A 14,439-nucleotide genomic window follows, 5' to 3' on the forward strand; every position below is an offset into this window, starting at 1 on the left:
TTATTACTTTGTTGAGAATTGAACTCTTTAGTTGAAAATTAAACTCTCGATTTGAAAATTTAACTGTCTTGTAAAAAAGAATCTTTTTGGCTTTGGAGTTTAACTATTTTCTTGAAATTTTAATTGTTTTTGTTAGAAGTTTAATTCTTTTGATTAAAAATTATACCATTTGGATGAACATTCAACTTTTCATGTGGAAAATAGAAGAATTTGTATACAAATTAAACTATTTCATTGAAAATTGAATTATTTTGTGGAAAGTTGAATTATTTTCTAAAAAAGTCATTGTTCTTTCTCAAAAGTTGAACCGTTTTGTAGAAAATTTACCACTTTAAATTAAAAATTCGATCTTTTACTATATTCAAAAAGATAATTGTGGCTTTTAATTAATTCATAATCCTCTTCGGCTAACCATCAACAGGGCTGGGCTGCTTTTAGCGTAAATAATTAATTTTAGTCCTCAGAATAATATGATTGATCAGGGTGATCAATTTTTAAATATTATGTTTTGAATATTTTTTAAACAAGAATAAACAATTTCGAATTGAAAGCGTCTGATATTTAAAATATATATATATATATTGAACGATTTTGAACAATTTAATTGGAAAAATGAACCGAATTGTATAATCACGAAATCGAATGATTTCAGAATAAGATTTCGAAAATGGGACAATGTCAAAACGTGAAAATTAAATATTTTAAAATTCGAGTTTAAGAAATTAAATCATTTAAAATTCAAATGAATTGAAATTGGAAATTAAAATTTGACAATTCAAAATTGAAAACTAAATTAAATCTTTGGAAGTCAAAGCTTCTAAAATTCCAGAATTAGGCCAATTTGCTTAAAATTAAAAAATGAATTGAATTTTTCTGAATAAAGTTTCAAAATAAATAGTAATTTTAAATGGGAAACATTACAAAAGAAAAAATTTATATTTCGGTCAAATTTTATTTAAAACTAAAAAAAACTTTTAGTTCTTTTTAAATTGCTCATTACACTTTTAAAAATGCAATCAATTCAATTTTAATTCCAAAATTAAAATTCATGAAAGGGAAAACTTTTAGATTTTGCGTTCAACATGAAAATTCAGAACTCTGAACTCTTGAAATTTTCCAAATTTTTAAAATCTGAAATGATTTATTTATTTAAATTTTTAACTGAAATTCGGACAATTTTAAGATATTACATTAACAATTAAATATTTAAAATTTAAAAAAAAAAACAAGATTTTGCTGTAATATAATTACAATTTTTGAAACTGTACAATTTGTTTAAATCTTCAACGAAAAAATGGTCAACCTTAAGGTATTACATGGAAAATTAAAAATTGAAAAAAAAGAATACAAAATAAGATTGCTGTAATGTGATTCCAATTTCTGAAACTGTGCAATTTTAAGCTTTTCAATTTGAAATTGTTTTACATTTACATCTAAAATGATTAAATTTAAAACTGATTATCAATACTGTTAATATAATATTTGGAAATATTATATTATTATCGTTCATTCTTAAAATTTTCCAATCAAATAATTGTTTAAAAATAATTTATTTGTTAAATCTTGAGCTAAAAAATGGGACTATTTTAGGATTTTACATTAAAGATTGAAAAAAAAGAATACAATATAAGATTGCTGTAATATGACCCGTTTTTGAAATTACACAATTTTAAGCTTTGCAATTCGAAGTTGCCTTATATTTACATCTGAAACAATTAAATTTAAAACTGACTAGCAATGCTTTTTATATAAAACTTTCAAATATTTTTTTATTATCATAATAATAATATTAATCTTTTTTATTTATTTTCCCTTGATTTTCAATGGATTTAAATCAATTAATTTAATTAATTGTTTTATAATTGTCAATTTAATATCTTAAAATTGTCCTATTTCATATTGAAAATTTAAACAAATAAATCTTTTACCATTTAAAAAATATTTGATTGGAAAGTTTCAAGAATTAATAATAATTCTAAAAGAGGGGTTAAAAACTAAACGATTTGAAGTGTAAAAAATTATTTTAATAAAAAAAGAAATATTTAATAGTAGAATTTTTCTGAAAAACTAAATATTTTAATTTGAAATTACAAAATTGTGAAATTGAAAATTCAAAACCTTCAAGAATGAATCCAAAAATTAACAAGCCCAAGGTTTCAAGGCCTCAAAGATGAAACTATTTTAGAATGACACATTCAAAAATATACTTTGAAATTGAAATTATAGAAATTTTAAACACGCTCAATATAGTATTAAATATCATATCGTGTAGTATCAAGTAACATTCAACACGACTAGATGGATTTTAAAAAATTAAAAAATGTGATTTCTCGCAAAAAAAAGCACTGACATTTTCACCGTTAAAAATCGCAGAATTTTAATTATTACCCCGCAGGCATATTTGGGTGCGCACTAGCCGCCACCTTCTTAATAAAAATATTAAACCTTACCCCACTAAGTCCAAAGCCCATGAAAACACCAGCCCTCAGCGGACGGTATCTGGGCTCGCCGAATCTTTCCCATAAGGAAACTACTATACTCGTTATTCCGAGCACCACAACGACCGACAAGTAAATCAACTTGGGCTGGTAGTCGCAGTAGAAGCCATAATACAGCCAGGGCACAAAACTGCCCATTATGAGCATCGCTATTCCGCAGTAATCTAGCTTAGAAAATAATTTGCCGACGCACTCGCTGTGGCAGTGCAATGTGTGAAAAGCGAAAGACATGCCCAAACAAATGATAGCGCCGGCAAAAAAGGCCCCAAACACAATTTTCTCTTCAAGCCGAATATCCATCGGTGGTTGTGTTAAAAAGTAAATTGCTATGCCTATAAAGGCCACGCAACCTTGAATCAAAATGGTTACATATTGTTAACAACCATTGCAAAAAAGACTCCAAAAATGTCAGGCTTCACAGCTCAACATTTTCTCAAAAAGGCGAATTTTTTCATCAAAATTGGGGTCAATATAGGGAATGGTTAAACTACGATACGCCACCTGGTGATTAAAATTCGAACTAGAAAGAATAGGCACGATTTTAAAGATGCATTTTAATTTGTGCATAAACGTGTTTTAAAAATTTTTTTGGTGTAGTTTAAAGTATTTATTGGATAATAAAAATAAGTCTTTATCGGAAGCAAAGTGTTTTAGATGGAATTTACGTATTATACAGTGAAAAACCACAATTTTTGACAAAAATTATTCTATTATTCATATTCTTGGCATAATATGAATAAAATTTGTCGCTACATACATTAATTACAGTTTATTTAAGTTTACAATGCATTTAAACCCACATGAAATAATGAAATGATTGTATTTTTTTAAAAACCTATTTCACAAAAATGTGTTTTTTCACTGTATAAGATGGAAATTTTATCTAAAACTTTTTGTTTTTTATGAATATTTGTTTTTAGTATTCAACCATTGTTTTATACTTCACAAAACAATCGTAAAAACACTTTTATGAAAAAATTAAAATACATGTTCAAAATTGTACCTGCTCTTTCTAGTTCCATTTTTTGGCACCAGGTGGCGAAATGGTAGACCACCATTCCCAATAAGGGGAGAAAAACTATTGTTTTAAATACTTTAATGTACTTTTCAGGCATCTTGATAAAAGTGTGGAATTTCTACCGCGGGTACTTAACATTCATAAAGCATGAATTTTACGATAAATTTCAGTTTTGAGTGTCAAATTTACACTTAATTTTTTTTCTAAATCTGAAATTAATAGGAAATATATGTATATTTTCAAAATTCTCTGATTTTTCCTTGAATATTTTTTCATTTTCCTTGATCATTAACATTCAAATACATAGGACCGAATCCATTTCAAATCGGGCAGTGCATTGTTTTTCAAAAATCTCGAATTTTTTTCTTTAAACCTCTATAACTTACAGCCTAATTAAAACATTTATTATTTTCTTTTTGATTATAATAGCGGTCATCGTCTTTAAAGCTGGGATTTTTTTTAAGAAAATAGATTTTTAATGTTTTCATAAAAACCGCAACCATTTTGTTAATTTTGAACCTTTTTTTTCAATTTTCCGACGGATTTTGAAAAAAAGACGATGAACGCTATTATAATCAAAAAGAAAATAATAAATATCTCAATAAGGAGGAAAGTTATAGAGGTTAAAAAATTGGGTTTTTTGAACAACAACGCACAAAAATCAAATACATATACACCTTTTTAGAAAAAATTCTGTTTGCAAATCAGAAAAATACATATCGCCTAATTTCCTCTAAAAAGACAACATATTTCGCCCTCGAGAGATTCTGCGTTTTAAAGTGTAGGGCCCTGCCCGATTTAAATTGAGTTTAGTCATACAAACTTTTATCAATGGAATAAAGCACTATTTCAGTACAAATTTAAAACTGATTAATTTATTTAAACAAAAAAATGCCCTTTCTACTATAAAAGATGACTTTTAAACAAAATACTTGAATTTTCAACAAAATAATTAATATTTTAACATAATATTTTAACATAACAGTTAAATTTGAAACCTAAAAAGATACATTCCCAACAAAAAAATGTCATATTTTATATCTCAATTTAAAATACGAAATTTAAAAACAAAAAGGAATTTTAAAACCAAAAAAAAAGGCTTTTGAGCAAAAAAATTAATTTTCCATGAAACTGATGCATTTTTACCCAATAGAAATAGAATTTCAAACCAAGAAAATTATTTTTTTTTACCAAAAAAGGAAAATTTTCAACTAATACTAATACAAGATTAATTAGAAAAAAGTAGAATTTTCTATTTAAAAATGTTTCCCTTGACATTTCACGACCAAAATATGAATATTTGAGCAAGAAACGTTTCTGAAAAAAAATTGAATTTTCAATCCAAAAAGACGAATTTTAAAACAAAAAGGATTACTTTTTAACAAAATTCTTTAATTTTCGACCAAGCAGTAGCATTTTTATCCAAGGAAGATGAAATTTATCTTAAAATTTATTTAACTAAAAATTCGTCTTTTATTCACATAAAAGCATTTTTATTTAATGCAACTGTTTGGTAAAAAGTTAATCTATTTTAGTTAAGTATTCTAGTATTTGGTTAAAAATTCACCTATGTTGATTAAATCTAATTGTTTTTCATTTCAAATTTAAATCTTTTTTTCTTTGTTGGAATATCAACCATTAAATTTTTTAGTTGAAAATTAATCTTTTTCAGTTACAAATTCTACACCTCAGTTGAAAGTTGAACTATTTACTTAAAAATTCTTTTATTGTTTGTTTGAAGATTCATAATTTCACTCCCAAATTCTTCTTTTTTTATTGTTAAAAAGTAATTTTTAACTGAAAATGTAACTATTTCATCGAAAATTCAACAGATTTAGAACAAATTCGTCTTTTTGGTTTGAAAATTCCACGATTTAGTCTAAAATTCTATAGTTTTGTAGAAAATTTGTTTCTTTTTATTGGCATTTTGTTAGTTAAAAAATTATATTACTTAGTTAAAAATGTTTAAGAACGAAAAAATATAAACTGAAAATTAATTAGTGATTGATTCTGAAACAATCAATTCAGATTATTACTTTTTGATTGGTTGAAATTTTGTTTCTTTCTTGAATAAAATTTTTTTTCTCTTGAAAACCTTTTTCTTTAGAAATTTAATATTTTGGGGGAAAAATGCAACCACCTGATTAAAAATTATTCGATTTCGGTTGAAAATTAACTTTTTGTTAAAAGTTCACATTTCTGGTGTGCAAATTTATCTATTTTATAGAAAAAATGTATTTTCGGCTCTAAAATGAAACTAGTTGGTATAGAAATCAAATATTTGTTTGGAAATTAATGTACTTTGTTGACTATTCATTTTTTTTAAATATGTACTATTACATTTTCATTGAAAATGCATCTTTTTAGATTGGAAATTTAACTCCTCGGTTATAAAAGTTGAACTACTTTCTTAAAAGTTCTTTTTTTTTTTGTTGAAAATTCAAATGTTTTCTGAAAAATTCGAATTTTTGGCTCGAAAATGAAACAATTCAGAGGATTTTTTTTAACTATTTTTTTGAAAATTCATATTTTATGGTAAAAAATGCAAACTTTTAGTTGAAAATTAATTAAGTTGAACTACTTTCTGCAAAGTTCTTTTTTTGTCGAAAATTCAGCAATTTTGTGGAAAATTTATGTATTTAATCGAAAATTAAGGTATTCTGTTGAAAATTCGTTTTTTGGGTAGTTAAAAAAAATGTATTTTACTCAAATGGAAATTTAACTATTTTATTTCAAGTTTTTTTTTCATTATTGAAAATTAATTTTTTTGTAACTGAGAATTTAACTAACTCGATTTTTTTTATTTAAAAATTCAACTAAAAATTCCATTTGTTAATTCGTCATTGTTTGTTAAGTGACAAATGAAACTATATGGTTGAAAATTAATCTGTTTTATTAGTTGACGATTAAAATATTTGTTTGAAAATTCGTCATATTGGTTATGTTCAAATCTTTTTTGGTTTAAATTAGTATCTGCAGGTAGAAAATGTAACTGAAAATTCAACTGTTTTACGAGAAAATTTAAAATTTTGCACGGTTACTAATCAGCCATTAAGACAATAGTAGCAAATCAGCGAAAAAATTCAAAAATATTTTTCATAAAAAAAGTGATATTATCGGACAATTGTGAGAAAATAGTCCCTTTAGTGTGTTTTTTTTTTTAAACAATAGAAAAATAGTTTAATCGTTCAAAAAAGTGTGAACTATTGTGGAGAGTCCGAGTTCTTCTATGGGGAAAATTGAGCAAAAATTTCTAATTGAGACCGGAAAAAAAATATATTTTGAAAATAGAGAACGTTTCACGGAAACTTTTTGAAAAAGAGGCAAAAAAAGGTGAATGACTGTGAAACCTGAAATACATTTTGAAAAACTAGTTAATTTACAGTCGAATCTCCATAATGTCCCTCTCCAAGCTGTCTCAATAAATAATGCGAAAACTATGAATCAATTATTCTAAATATTTTGGAAACTAGCGGTCTTGCAGTATTTTCAAAATATCTATTAATTAAATTTTAAACTACTGAAAACCAAAGCAAAATATTATACTAATTTTATTCTCAAATTTGGTGCCAGTGAGAAAACAATTTAAAAAAGTAAATATATTTCCTTTTAAAAAAAGGACATGCGAGATAATTAATCGGCTCTGAAATTAGTGATTTTGTACAAGAGTTCGCATTTCCGAAACAGCTTAGAAATTTTTGATGTCCCGATTTGGGACAGCTTGTAAATTTTACTGTAATATCAAGTGGATAAAAATCCTCACCAAGAAGGTGGGTCCATATATTTCCAGTTTCTGTATGGATACGAAAAATGCTTTTGAAGCATGCGTAGAATGATGGAAGTGGTGGTCTATGACCCGCGTGTAAAAAATCGTTGTCCTGTAGCCATCTTGGTAAGTTTCGGAAGTGACACTGCTTCCAGGATGCTTCCCATACCTGCAGATAATAATTTAATAACAATTGTTTCATCACTTGTTCTTTTATCGATAAATAATTCTTTCACGAAAAAATGCACGTATGTAAATTTTTATTTGCTAGCATTAAAAATATAAAAATCCGTTATTAAACCAATTTTTAGATATTAAGTTTAAATATTTTTTGACACAATAAATTTCCAATTTAAATAATTTGAAATTTAAATGAAAATATTGAACGAATTTTAATTGAAAACGTTCCAAATCAAACAATTTTAGATTAGCTTAAAATTTTGGAACAAAGTGTAATATTTCGAATCGGAAAGAAAAGAATTGAACTTGTAGCATTTCTAAACAAAAGTGTTTAAAATTGCATAATTTAAAGTTGAAAAATTGTTAGCAGATGTTCTCAAAATTGAACAATTTCATTCGAAAGGAACCATTTCTAATGTAAATCATTTAAAATAGAAAATGTTTATTTTGTATTACAGATTCTCGAAGTTGAACATTTCCAGATTAGAATGTTGAAAATTGGGCCATTTAAAATTCAATGGAATTGAAATTGTACTATTTCTATTTTCTAACCAAAGGCGTTCTAAACTGAATTATTTCAAAATGAGAATTTCTGCATTTAAATAATTTTCAATTCGAAGCGATGACAATTTTACAATTCAAAATTGAAAATGAAATTGAATGTTTCGAAGTCAAAGCTTCTGAAATTCCAGGATTTGAAATTATTATCATATAAACCATCATAAAAATCCAAACTTTATTTGAAACTAAAAAATTTTTTGTCAAAAAGAATCTTAATATCAAAAATTGTCGATATTTTTAATTATTCTTTTCAAAATTAAACCATTTTAATTTGTTTCAAATTTAAAATTTATGAAAGGAAAAAATTGATGCTTTGATTTTAAACAGCACAATTCTGAATTTTTTAATTTTGAATCGTTTAATTTTTAGCACTTCGTTTAAATTTCTTATTCATTCTTGAAATTTTTCAATTAAATATTTTTCAATTTTAAGTGATTCATTTTTTCAAAGCCTCAAGAAAAATAGGATAATTGAAAGATATTACAATGCAAATTTAAAGAAAAAAAAACATAAAACGATATTGCTATATATGATTCCAATGTTTGAAATTAAACAATTTTAAGCCTTTCAATTCAAATTGAAATGTTTAATATTTTGGAATATTTCCAAACAAAAATTGATTGGCATTTATTCTGGAGGCATTTAATTCAAAATTGTTTAATTACAAATCCTTTCGGCTAGAAATTGCAACACTATTAAATATTTCAATTTTGATATTTCGACGAATTCGAAGAATTTAAAAAACCAGGCGATTTGGTACGTTTTTAATTAAAAACGAACCAATTTAGAATATTAAAATTTTTAATTATTAAACTTACAACTGACTAAAGTTGAATCCAAATAATTAAGAATATTTAAATATATAATATTTTAATATTTAAATTTGAAACAACATTGTGAAATTTGGAATTGAAAACCTCCAAAAATTAGAAAATTAGAAACCAAATATTTTCGAATTTAAGTTTTGGAAGCCAAAAAGCATTAGGTTTCAAGTCCTCAAAAATTTAGCTGATTTGGAATTGCATATACGAAACTTTAATTTTAAATTTAAATTTATACTATAGTAATTTTAAAGATGCTAAATACATTATTAATAGACCATGTTACGTGTACCGAAATTTCAGTACGAATAGCCACATTGTTCAGTAAAAATTACGGGGAACATAATAAACAAATGTGAATTTTATAATAAAAAATCTCTGTCATTTTCACCGCTCAAAATAAAAAAAAAATATTAATTAGTGCGAACCTTTAAAATTTAATTATTTTAAACATTTTGAACATGATATTCTTTCTAATTGGAAACTTTTTAAATTAAAGAATTAAAACGGGGAGCTTTAAAAATAAAACAATTCCAAAACTTTGCTTGATAATTCAAGCATTCTTCAATCAGGATTATTATAATAAATTAATCAAGGCGAAAGAAAAATTCGTTACTTTAAGCTTATATTTTTTAAAATGATTTATACCTTGCGAACGAATTCTTCTGCTTGTTCTGCTGCATTGTGAGCGAGCGCACCAAGGTCAATTTCATCGCTGAGTACTCCAGCTTTCAAGACCTCTGTCATCTAAATCACGCAAAAAAGACGAAAAAAATAATAAAAATACACATTTTTATGGATAAATTAATTTGGGAATTTGTGACGGAATATTAATTTACCTCACAATCGAGAAGATGATCATCCTCAGGAGTCGATGGCAAAGGACATCCGACTCCATCTTCCTCTTCGGCCAAGCAGCTCGTGTCATCATCTTCTAGTAAATCCTTGACTTCGGGCAAACCCGGAATTTCACTGTTGAGTGAAATTCTATCGCCCCAAGGAACACGGTGCCGAAGTCCCGACTGCCCCGGGGAATTAACATCATCTTTATCTTCGATGATAATATCTTCGTTCTGTATCATTTTTGGGGAATCTCGAACACAAATTCCTTTTTTTAAACTTCTGTCTGTCAATCTACAATAAAAAAAAAATCGTTTGCAATCTGTTGCATAACGTGGGTCGAAAACAAAATTGGAAACGGAATTGTGTGAAAATATAGCACATTAAAAACCTGAAAGAGTATAATTAATTCGATAAACATCAATAAAGGCCTTGGTTTTGAGAGTCAAAAAAATATTTTTGGTCAAATTCTTATTTTCCTAATTTTTATATTTTTGTGGAATTTTTTTACATTTCTGGGTGTCTTACACGACTCTCCAAAGGTTTAGAGAATTTTATTTGGAGCCTTGTCAGAGATTATTAACGTTTAGTTGACTCCTGTTTTCAAAAAATAATGTTAAAATCTACAGAAATGTAAAGCTTTTTCAGGAATCTAAAACGTTTCTACTGGTAAATATGTACTAGAAAGAAATTTGCATAGTCTAGGAATTCGCAAATGTAAATAAAGAGAATTAAAAAACTGTGTTTTTGATTTTTTTAAATTATTCTTAATCAACTGACTTTAAATGTTATTCTTAAAATTTCAGGATGTTTTAGTGATATAAATACTGTAGAAAAAAATGAACAAGTTCATAGAATCAAAATCAAAAAGGCAGGATATTTTCCGAGAATTCATTGTTGTGTTCTTTCTAAAAAAAAACGCAATGTTTTAATTTATGATTTTCTACACCGATAAATTTATTTCTAGCGTAATTGTACTAGTTGAAACATTGGAGATTGTACCTGCAAAAAATTTCTCTCAATTTCTGCAGTATATAAAGTTATTTTTTCAAAATTCTATATAAACATCAAACGTAGAAAAAATGTTGTTTTCAGAAGAAAAAAAACTTATTTTAACACGCAAAAAATTCTTTTATTCTACATGAAAATGTCAAATTCGAGTACATGTTCATAAAATTCGTTAATAACAGTAACAATTATTAATTTTTCGCAAAGTTGTGTTACTAGATAACACTTTCATAATAAATTTCAGCAAATTATAGGCAAGAAAAGGATTTTCCACTGCTCAAATGGCACATTAGTTAAATTATTTATCAAATTTGTTTATAACAACTAGGATACTCATCAAATCGAATATTTACGTATTCTAATTCAGATTGGGACATTAAAGCTAAACAATTTTCCACTGAAGGTAATAAAAAATGAGCCGAAAATGAAAACACTCAAAGTGGAACTGTTAAATTTTAAACTTTTAAAATTGAAATTTAAAAGTTTTAAATTAAAAAATTTGTTATTCAAATAATGCTCAAGAATTTACACGTATAAAATTGAAGATACTAACATTTTTCAATATAAAAGAATATAAATGCACGTTATCATTTTCAATGCTCTAAATTGAAAAATCAATGAATGAACTTGAAAATTTTCAAAACTATATAATTTCAAGGAATTTTAAGCTAGAAACATCAAATAGTGAAAAATTGAAAAACTGTTAACTAGATACACTGCTAAAATTAGAAATTAAATTTTCTTTTTAAATAGTTTGAACATCCTCAGAAAGCTTCAAAATTTTATTTCAAAATCTTGAGAAATCTAGAAATTGTTTTAAATTTAAAATTATTTTGGAAATTTTTTCAGAACTTCTAAATATCTATCAAAATGATTTGAACTTTGCTACAATTTTCAGAAAATCCTGCAAATTTTATAAAATTTCTATACAATTTGGATGTATAAATAACAATTGAAAATTTATTATTTGTAGGCGAAATTTGAGTAATTTTAAGAGATATGTAGACGTTTTGAAAAGATTTAAACTTCATGCAAAACTTGAAATGATAGCCTAATATAAAACAAAATGTATATTTTCGCCGATTTTAAACCAAAAAAAAGTAGATTGTTTTCAAGAATTGTGAAAGGCTTCAAAAGAATAAAAACATTTTCTTAAGATTGCTAGGAAATTTAAAAATAACTTTTCATTTTGAAAAATTATTTTAAGAGAATATTTAAAAAGTTTTTCAAATATTTAAACAAAATTTTCAAAAAAGATTCTAGAAGATTTTAAGAAAACTTTCTAAACCTTGCATGATAATTTTTAATCTTTTTAAAACTCCTAAATGTCTCTTAAAATTACTCAAATTTTTTCTACAAATGTTTATTTGTAAATTATACATCAAAATTTAAAAATTACACTTGCAAATTAAGCATTTTTCAAATACAACAATTAAAATTGTCAAGTTCAAAGTTTAAAGGCTCTTCGAAATTTTAACGACCCCAGGTTTTCTATGTCAAACAATTCAGTTAAAGATTCTCTACTTGTAAATATTTGGTTTCAATTTACTTGTCTTAAATAGAAATTCAAATGTTGCTAAATATTGTTTAATTAATCTTTTTTTTATTAGAAATTTCAAATTGAATTGGTTAAAAATTGAATATTTTAGACTGAAACAATATTTTAAATTTAATAAAATCCTTTAATTAAGAATATATTATTATGAAGTTATTTTTAAGTTGAAAATAGTTTACAAACTTTCGGTCACACCGCCACATTTGTTTAATGACTAAGACTTTCAAATTGTAACCGTTTAAGTTTTAACGTTAAAATCTGAAAATTCTTAAAGTTGTAACTGGTTTAAAATCGTTTTGTCAAATCGTTTTTGTTCACTTTTATTACTTAAAGTACAGATAAATTAACAAAAATGTATTCATCTATTAAATAAAAATGTTTTTATCCAAAAATTTCAACACCAGACTTTTATTTTTTATTTGTTCAAGTCTTTAAGAAAGCATTTAAAAATTCTTTCCCGGTAAAAAAAATCACTGTCATTTCCCAATCTCAAGAAATTCCCGGTTCAGCGGCCACCTTGTAATTGTAAATGCATTTATTTTACTTGATATTCAGATAATACAAATGACGTTTTTCAGGGTTACGATGATGCTTTTTCTGAAAAAAAAAACAAACATTTTTCTGCGTTTGTTTACACAGAATTTTGCAAAAATAAAAATTAAAAAAACGGCCTCGAGTCATCGCTGGGGAATATTTATTCAGCTTCAATTTAAGAAAAAAGACTAAATCGGATAAAAATTGTATTCTGCTGGTCGCAAACTAATTTATTAACAATGACTTGTTGCAAACCCGGGTAGACAACTTTACAGATGATTGTAGAAAATTATAGATTTTGTTTCGACATAGAAAACTAAAACTTATCAAAAATAAAGGTTTTTAATGAATAATTCTGAAGTTATATGACCTTGTATGAGAAATAAAAAATGTTAAAAAGAAATGATGAAAATTTACAACAATAAAACAAAATCTTAATGTTTGTATCATTTTTTGCAGTACAGAATTATATAACCAACATTTTGATTGAAAATGGTTTACTGCATGAAAAATTCTTTAAAAATCAAATACACATTGTTGTAAAAGAGGATATTTTCAAAATAGAAATTTTTGAAACAAATAATTTTTTCTAAATATTAAGTTAAAACGTTTTTGACAATTTTGACGCAGTAAAATTTTTTTCAACCTTTTAACATTAATATTTCTTGCAAACATCATTTAATGACAGAAGAAATATTTTTTTCGGATTTTTATCAGAAAAATGCTTGTCATACTATGATATCACGATATTCAAGTTTCATTGTCTCGTAACAGAATCATTTTGGTTCTCTCGAGAGTAAGTTTTTACTTTTGCACAAAATTGAAAATCCATTTTTTAATCGCTATCCAAAGCTTATTTTGAAAACTCACGAAATTTTAATCTCAAAATACTCAATCGATTTTCTTTGAATTAGCGAACTTTTTTTAATCAAACTTTATTCACCCGTATTAAGAAACGTAACATCTAGAAAGCATGATTTTATTTTATTTTTAAACTGAAAATTGAATTTTGTATCGCAAACAGCAGCCGAGTCTACCCCAATCTGTGGTTTGTGTCATTTAAGATTATCAACTTCCACACTAGTTTCCTTGAAGCTGGATAACTTATTTTTATCAAACTTTTGTGTTCTTAATTCAGCAATACCTAGACTCAGGAGTGACCATTTGTTTTATCTTTAAATAGTGATTTCGACTTTACAGAAGTTTTTTTCGCTCTTTAAAAATTCCCATTTTGTTGGTTATCTAGTTTTACTGCCAGCCTTCACTTGTTATAGCTACAATTTTTTACTAGAAAATAGGAAAATCTACAGTTTAGTTTTACATTATTTTTCATATTTTTTAATGGTCATATATATATATTTTTTTCTTCTCAAAAGGTACACTCTAAACATGATTATGAATAAATTTAATTCTCTTTGAATAAAGCCGAAAATTTACAACACCAATCTGAAGATTTAGATTTTCAGGGTAGCCATTTTAATCACAGAAAAAAAGCTCAGTCATTGACAGGTTTTTTCACGGTCAATGAAAGTAAAAAATTCAAACTCTAAAGCTGAACATTTTACCATTTGAAGTAATAAAAACTGAGCTGCAAATCATTTTAAGCAGTTTATATCTAGAAATATTAAAAATTTAACGATTACGTTTTTGTTATAAAC

At 25.5% G+C, this 14,439-nt stretch overlaps 1 protein-coding gene across 1 annotated transcript in view; it reads right to left on the reverse strand.

Moving 5' to 3' along the window:
- The window catches only part of LOC117170482 (adiponectin receptor protein), a 29,621-nt gene that overhangs the window by 8,559 nt on the left and 6,623 nt on the right, over positions 1 to 14,439 (reverse strand). Inside the window, exons 2-5 of the mRNA XM_033357202.1 lie at positions 9,684 to 9,978; positions 9,493 to 9,591; positions 7,280 to 7,451; positions 2,451 to 2,848 (exon numbers count right to left, since the gene is read on the reverse strand). Of these exons, the coding sequence (XP_033213093.1) occupies positions 2,451 to 2,848; positions 7,280 to 7,451; positions 9,493 to 9,591; positions 9,684 to 9,926 (912 nt within the window). The 5' untranslated portion in view covers positions 9,927 to 9,978. The remainder of the gene's footprint in view (positions 1 to 2,450; positions 2,849 to 7,279; positions 7,452 to 9,492; positions 9,592 to 9,683; positions 9,979 to 14,439) is intronic.

Source organism: Belonocnema kinseyi, chromosome 4, assembly GCF_010883055.1.
Source record: "Belonocnema kinseyi isolate 2016_QV_RU_SX_M_011 chromosome 4, B_treatae_v1, whole genome shotgun sequence".
NCBI classification, from domain to species: domain Eukaryota; kingdom Metazoa; phylum Arthropoda; class Insecta; order Hymenoptera; family Cynipidae; genus Belonocnema; species Belonocnema kinseyi.